Source organism: Pseudorasbora parva, chromosome 25 (assembly GCF_024679245.1).
Source record: "Pseudorasbora parva isolate DD20220531a chromosome 25, ASM2467924v1, whole genome shotgun sequence".
In the NCBI taxonomy this organism is placed as follows: Eukaryota; Metazoa; Chordata; class Actinopteri; order Cypriniformes; family Gobionidae; genus Pseudorasbora; species Pseudorasbora parva.
Genome location: NC_090196.1, coordinates 25,566,153 through 25,574,305, shown reverse-complemented (window position 1 = coordinate 25,574,305; position 8,153 = coordinate 25,566,153). Strand labels below are relative to the sequence as shown.

Here is an 8,153-nt window from a genome sequence, read left to right as displayed (position 1 = left end):
AGTGAGATCGCCATCTACTGGCCAGGCAGCAGAATACAGCATATTTAGTCTGGGATCATTTTGACAACGTCGCCGTCTTTGCGCAAAAACCTCAAAGTACAAACGCTTCCATGTTTAGTACATCGTTGCCATGTAAACATATCCACAAACTTATGGCCACAGGACAGTTCATCAGATAACATCAATAAGGGAAATGAACATATGTGAACCAAAAAGCAAGCATCAAGAAAGGGCTTTAAAATACAGACCCAAACACTATGTCCAAATATAATGGCCCTATATTTTAGCCTACCAGTAACGCTTCTCTGTATTAACCGTGCACACTAGCTTATTTCCCAAATTTGCAAATTGCATCATTGTTGTCGAGTCCTGTATGACACATTGCTTGTTTTTCATAATAGTCACTTTGAATAAAAGCATCCGCTAAATGATTAAATAAAAATGTGATTAAATGTTTCTTTGTTTTCTCTAGTGATAAATTGTTGGTGAACACTCATACATGTATAATTTTGTAATAAAATACTTCTAAATTAAATATCAAAACTATTGAGAGAAAAAGAAAAAAAGAAAAAAAGAAATGTCTTTTGGACGTCGATCCAAACAAATGTTTCTTCTCTCCTCTCAAATATTTCAATCACATTCATTAAAAAAACAGCCAGGCACAAGTTAAACGAGTAGAGCTGGAAAATAGCACTGCTGTGCTCACTGATGAACACAATGAGGCAGCCAGCGAAATTTATTCACACTGCAACATGCAGTCCAATAAAGAACATTTCATGTGCCTTTTCTCGATTCACTCATTTCAAATTCTGGCTAATAACTCAAAATGCACTCAGACAAGAGAGGCATGTATCAACTCGTTTTAGTTAAGGGAATAACATAGTTTAATATGAAAAAGTGGTTAAGTATCCCTTTAAAGTTGTCCAAAAGAAATCTTACACTCTAAATAATGCTGGGTTGTTTTTTAACCCAAAATGCTGGGTTAAGACTGTTGGGTAATTTTTGTTGGTTTATTTGATCACATTTTAAACACCACTGGGTAGTTTCAAATTTCCAGGTCGCAATGCTTGGTTGATTCTACCCAGCCTGGTTGTTTCACGTGCTTCCCGCCTTGATTCGTTTAAATTCGCTCCCAAACTGTCATTTTGAAAGGACAATGCAAAAGGTAAAGCCACCGGTTGCAGATGTTTTAAGATAACTTCATATGTTTTCATTAATAATCATTTTAATTAGCATAATAATAGTTTTTTTTTTCTTCGCAGCAACAATTCTTAAGCTTAACGTTACATGACGTTAAGACGACAAAAGTTTACCTCAGAATCCGATGCAATGTAACGTACTGGCGCGTGTTAAGTTTAGGTAGGCATGTGAGACAATAGATTAATACAGTTTGTGATTACACGGAACCATGATCCCCTTACGAAAATTAACCATGGTTTTATGAAGGGATGTCACAAGTTAGCTTACTTCGGTAACTTACCAAGTAACGTTAACGTTACATACTCGGTCCCGCAGCTGCGTTCAGTCGCCTCACGCAGGGCTCCAGACTGTAGCCGAATATATACCAGTGTCTGCGTAAATACTATTTAAATATTACTCTTCCATGTTTTGAGTCTCTGTATAAATGAAGGGGGCGCGTGCGCGCGCGTACACACACGCTGTCTTTTAGCCTCTGCGTGTCACTGAGGAGGACATTAAATGTTTGATGAACACGGACACTCAAGTAAGGTCACGGCAACCCGTCAAAATAAAAGTTCGATTTAAACTTGAATAAATTGACAGACTATATTAGGTTTGTAGTTGTCATTGTTGCCAATTTTAACACGTTTGTGTGTTGCACTATTTGTCAAGCAATAAAAATGATTGTTTTAACAGTCTAAACATGCATTCTTCATTTGTTCTTTCATATTTGTCTAGTTTTATAGTAGGCTAATGCACAAGAGAAATTTTAAGGACAACCCAGCAAGAATAACCCTGAATAGCAAATCCATTAATGGTAAAAATTGACTACATTTTGGGTTTTCTCAACAGCCCAGCCTGCTGGGTTAAAATGCCACTTGGTTAATTTAACCCAGCATGTGTTCTGTCCAATTTACCCAGCGCTGAGTTGTCAATTGGGTTGTTTTTAACCCAGCCATTTTTAGAGTGTAGCAATGCATATTACTAACTTACTAATAATAATACATGTTTGAAATATTAATTACTGTAAGACATTTACAAAATATCTTCATGGAACATGACCGTTACTTAATATCCTAATGATTTTTGGCATAAAAGAACATTTATAAATTTGACACATATTATGCCTATTGCCACAAATATACCTGTGCGACATATGACACAAATATACTATTTGAAAATTTAAAGCTGACATATGCAATCTGAAATGGAAAACAGTGTTATCAATATTACTGCTTAAGATTTAACATCTCATTTTGACACAAGACACCTTTGTGAAAGAAAAGTAAGGAGGCAACAGAGAAAAGACAATGATAGTTTATTTGTAACCTTATCTTGTGTATGAACTACAAACTCTGATTTCTATAATCGAACTCCATCTTTTTTTTTTTTTTTTAAGGTCATGAAATAATGTTTACATGAAAATCAATCCAGTCGTCTTTTACAGCATATCTCGCTCTCTTTTTTTTTTTTTTTAAGATCTTTTAGAACAGGTTGGCACATGTAAAATTAAAATTTAAAAAGTTTTTGTTTTGTTTTTTTTGTTTTTATTTTCAAAATGTATTTTTGTATAGAAATCTACCACTAGAACAGCATTCCCTCTCAGAGACGAAAAAAAAAAAAAAAAAAAATTCACGTGGAAGGGAGAGAAAGCATCTCGTTCCCTCCTTAACCGAAACCCAAAACACAGATGAGTTTACATGATGGGACAGAACAAACATACAAAAAAAAAAACTTTCCTCAAAAATTGAAAATTTAAGACAATGATCGAAATCCTCAAAATAAACAAATAGAATGCAACTGAAGCCAACACTCAACTCAATGACTTGGTTTACTTTTGTGCTAAACTCCATCGACAATGTAATGTACTGAACTTATGTTCGGATTGACGTCAATTTCAGTGACAACACAAAGTAAAATCAGAAAGACAAGGAAAAGAATTAAGATTCGAAAGAGCAGCATATTCAGATGAAGAACAGTCATTTTTTGCACGCTTGGATATCTTGATTAGAAAATGTACCAGATGGCCTTTGCGTCTAGTGGGCAGGAGGTACGCTCAAAAATATTTTTGTAATGAACTGAAATAGCAAAGCTGACAAGCATAATTGCGTTAGATCTTTAAAAATCAGAGTGCATCTGGTATGTGACCAAATATGATACTGAAAGGTTCACCGAATGCCACATGGTATCGGTCGGCATCTGTATTAAGACCAGAAGAGCAAGAGAAAAATCTTCCCGTCAGTCCCCTGTGCGTTTTGCATGAATTATGAATGGCCCAAACGAAACGCTACGAATCTGAATAACATGTCACAGGTTTATTGGTTACTTCAAATTACCTATAGCCCTCTGGATTGCTTTATAGATTAAATGATGCACTTCAAATGAGTCAACTTTGGCTCTTTCACCCAGCTTCGCTCTCCCATTTGACTCTGAATACATTTACAGTGTCAAACCAATGTCTGTCGGCTCCTAGCCGCCTCCACCCACCCAGTCCAAGGTCATTGGTTTCTATAGTGACCATCTCAGGTCATTCTGATTTCATAAATTAATTCATAATCTCAAGTCATCCCCCCTGAAGCCAAATGCTACAGCATGTGTAAAGCCGAAGATGGATGCATCATTCTCAGTATGTGTCGAAATAAGAAGAAAAAAAAGTGATTGAATATGATTTAGAAGTTTTAAAAGAATTGCATAACTGCCTATAAAAATATTGACAGCCCAGAATGATGGAAGATTTAAAAAATTGTGAGAGGGAAAAAAAGAGAGAATCTATAAAGACACACCTGTGGCATCTTTGGAAGCCTTCGAGCTGAGCGGCACTGACTTTGCCCTCTTTTTCATTCAACTGGACACTGTAAAAAAAAAATCAGGTCTCCAATTGAAAATTTTCAAGGCACTGACCACATCTAAATTTTTCAGTTGGCCGAATTAAATTTCTGTGAATCAAATTGCATCAGTTCACAGAATTTCAATTTAGCCAAATGAAAAATGTGTCAATTCACAGAATTTCAATTTGGCAAACTGAAAAATTGAGATCAGTCAGATCAGTCACCAGAAATTTTTCAATTGGAGCCATTCATTTTTTTTTTTTTTTTTTTTACAGTGTATGCAAATGGTTATGCATGGTTATGTCAACCTTTAAATAAAGGCCTTCAGACTTCTGCCACCCTGTCCATATAGCATTTGGCATAGAATGAGTGTGCTGCATCTGTGTATGAGTATTGGGAAACTTTAGTAGGGTATCAAGGAACTGCCACAGGAACTCACAAGTTTTTTTTGTGTTTTTTTTTTTTGTTGTTGTTGCTTTTTGTTGCTATGATAAAGAAGATGCAGAAAACAGTTTAAGAACATAACACTTATTTTAAGCAGGGGATGCCTCAAAATGCATTTAAGAGCAGGTGGGCTGACCCCAAATCCTAACCTAATCCATAAATCTTCTGGTCCGAGCACAGAAACGATTCGAAATTGCCCTGCATGCATCAAATAGACACGTGTTCCTGACATTTGGCCCGGTTTTAAATGGGAACATGTTTCCAGGGCTCTTTGTTCTACATTTTAGGGTAGAGAAGCCAGGTATGCATCTGCATATAATTTGTAGCAGCCACCCCTGCTGAAATATTAGCTGGTTTAAGCTCGTCTCCCAACCTGTCCAGTTGAAAAAGTGCCCAAAACCCCTCTAAAACCAGCCAACAGATGGGCCTGACCATGCTGGGAGACCAACTATGACCAGTAAACCAGTTTAATCTGTCTATTTTTGAGCAAGGGTAACTGAATAATTTGATATTGTCAAATATCCCTAATTAAGGGGAGTCAGAAAATGAATCATTTAGAAATAACGTGATCAAAGTAGTAGACTGAGTACAATTCTAGAATTAGTACCTGTTTTGCGCTGAACAGCTACTAATGCTAGAATTGTACTCAGTCTACTACAATCAATTTGAACAATTATAGTGTGGGAGTTTTCTAATATGACAATCTATAATATTTGAAAAGTACTGACGCTAAATGTGAATCTTGAGGTTTCAGACAGATGGAACGTTTCCGATTCAGCTGCAAATGACTTTGAATTGGGTCCTCACATACAGAACAACAGACTTAAACAGAGTTTAAAAGCAAATTAGTAAACCAACAACTCTTAAAATAACATTAAAAAAACATGGAGAAACAATTGCTGGAAAAATAATTGCTGATTACATCTTTTCTTGATTAAACCACAATAGTTATTTTCCTTAAATAAATAACTTCTGTTATGTAAAGACACTTTTGAAACTGTTGACGTACACTCGACTCCCAATGTCCTTATCTACTCGCCAACATCCTTCTTATACGTCTTGCATCGGTCTACTGTCTTTGTTTAGACAATCTTCAAAATCGATATGTCACATACTGTTCCTTAAGAGTTTTAGAAGTCTTTTTTTTCTTCGTTTAATCCCCATTATGAAAAGCAGTTCAGATCTGGGTTTCTTGTACATTGTCTTTTGAGCTGGCCCGAATTAGCAAAGGTTCGTGGGCGGAGCTGTGTATAGAATTAATGGTGGAGGTGTGGTTGTACACAGCCTTGTAAGCAGCGTAATGATTCAGGTGCTCATGCTCCAGTGGGGGAAGGGCGAGGTGGCCCTCCATGGTAGGTCCACCCGCCACGCAATCCTCATCCACGTTGATAATCTCAATGGTTCGTGTCGGTGCGTGGTGGTTCTGCTGGTGATGCTGTTTGCGCATTTTATAAAAGATGATCAGCATGACGGCAGCCATCAGCGTGATGGCCACAAAGCAACCAATGATGATCTTCGTGGTCTTCATGACCTCATCCAAGGTGTTGAGGGAGCCGTCGATCAGGGCCGTGACAGGGATGGTGTAGGTCTTGTCGGTGGCCTTGGTGGACAGTGGCGTCCGTGCTGTGGTGGTGGTGGTGGTGGTGAAGGAAGGTGGTAAGGTCTCCCAAATTCCAGAAGAAGGAGTAGGGCCGCCTTTCTGCTGTACCGTTGGGTGGCCCTCATCATGCGATGCTTCTGTGGTCTCGACGGTAACTGTAGTGAAGTAACTGAAGCTGCTGTTCTCTGTGGAGGACACATTGAGTGTAGCAGATGCTGTTGTGTTGCCTGCAGAGTTGCTCACCATACAAGTGTACGTTCCAGTATCCTGCATCGTGACATTGGTAAAGTTTAACGTCCCATCGTTGAGCACGGAAATGCGTACCTTGTACGCCCCGTGCGTCATGATGGACCCATTGGGCGTGATCCAGCTGACTGAGGTCAAAGAATTTGCTCGACATTTCAATTCTGCTGCCATTCCCTCAGTCACGTTCAGGTCTGCTGGTGGCTCCACGATCACCGGTGCATAACAATGGAAATAATTCTGGTCAAGTTCGCCGATGTAACGCCCTTTGTGGCTGGTAGGTGACGCACAGCGGGCACAGCAACTGGTATTTGCCGGCACCATTTCCTTTAGCCACCAACTGAGCCAGAGGATGTCACAGTTGCAATTCCAGGGGTTGTGGTGCAAGTGTACCCTCTCTAGGTGGTGTAGTGGGGTGAATAGGTCATGAGGCAGGAGGGTAAGGTTATTATGGGCCAAATTGAGCTCCACAAGGGACTGAAGATCATCGAAGGCATTTCTCTCGATCGTCTGGATCTGCGCATGCATCATCCACAGTTTCTGTAAGTGGACGAGGCCTTTGAAAGACCCTGGCCTAATTATAGAGAGCTGGTTTCCTGACATCTCCAACTCATCCAAACGAACAAGAGGAATGAGGTTTGGGATCTCCTTCAAGTTGCACATGCCCAGGTTCAGGTACCGCAGGTTGCTGAGGCCTTCAAAGGCACCTTCTGAAATATAAGAGAGCCTTTTTAGCTCGCCCAAGTCTAGCCTTCGTAGCGATGGTACACGGTTGAAGGCATAAGAGGGTATACTCTCAATAGGGTTATTCCTTAACCAAAGCTCCTTAAGTTTGGACAGGTACTCGAAAGCCCCATTGGGGATTGTGGTTAAACGATTATCGAAGAGCTCTAGAGTGTTGAGGTTGGCCAGCCCATTGAAAGCTCCGATTTCGATGTTGCGGATATGGTTTTTGCTGAGCTGCAGGATCTCCAGGTGCCTCAGATGCTTGAAGCTGTCAACCTTAATCACCTGGATGAGGTTCTCCTGAAGGTTCAGGTACCTTGTGTTGGTGGAAATACCATCAGGTACATCTCGAAGGCCACGTCGCGTACAGATGACCTTGCTGAACTGGTTGCTACAAGAGCAGACGGAGGGGCAGGTCTGCGCTCGCACCAGGCCAGCCACCACCAGAAGCTGCAGGGCCAGTGACAGCACGAACAATGGGTCGGACAGGGCCCGGTTCCACCTAGGACCTCTCATCGTCTGCTGCATCAGGGAGGAGGTCATCTTGTTTATCATTCATAATTCGCTGACAGGTTCTCCACTCTTTGGGAAGGGTTTTATTAGGCCAAACTGCAAAAACAAAGAAAAGAAAGAAAGAACCATGTAAGGTTTGGAATACTAACTGACTGACATCAATAAATGCTAATACAGATAGATGCAATAGTTAAAACTGCTACAACTAAAATGTTGCCACCTTTTTGAGTTTTGGTTGCATTTTTGCACATACTGTTGCCTGATTCACAAAAGTAATTATGCAAATGAGCCAAAAACGCCATAACTGCCATATAAGCTGTGCTGCAATCAATTTGAATGGTGCAGATCTCCCCCAAAAGAGCTAAAGTGTCTAATAAATATATTGGAAAAAACAGGGGGGAAAAAATTATCTCTACAATTTGAGAACATTATTTGTCACAAAAGCACAGACAAATGTTCAGATGAACAGCCAGTAGTAACCCTATTTAAAATGTAATAAGTAATGTAACTATTCTACAATTACTTTATTAAAGCAATGTAACATTACATTTGATTACTTTTCTAATTTACAGCACTGGAACGCATTTTTATCACTCGCCATGTTGGCAACTCTTAGACAG

The 8,153-nt window shown here is 39.5% G+C and overlaps 1 protein-coding gene across 5 annotated transcripts in view; it reads right to left on the bottom strand.

Moving 5' to 3' along the window:
* Window positions 1–2,480: 2,480 nt before the first annotated feature.
* lrrc4ca (leucine rich repeat containing 4C, genome duplicate a) overlaps window positions 2,481–8,153 on the bottom strand; it is a 296,895-nt gene continuing 291,222 nt past the window's right edge. For all 5 annotated transcript variants that reach the window (XM_067436352.1, XM_067436351.1, XM_067436353.1 and 2 more), the window contains one exon: window positions 2,481–7,629. In XM_067436352.1, the coding sequence (XP_067292453.1) occupies window positions 5,629–7,575 (1,947 nt within the window). In that variant the 5' untranslated portion in view covers window positions 7,576–7,629 and the 3' untranslated portion in view covers window positions 2,481–5,628. The remainder of the gene's footprint in view (window positions 7,630–8,153) is intronic.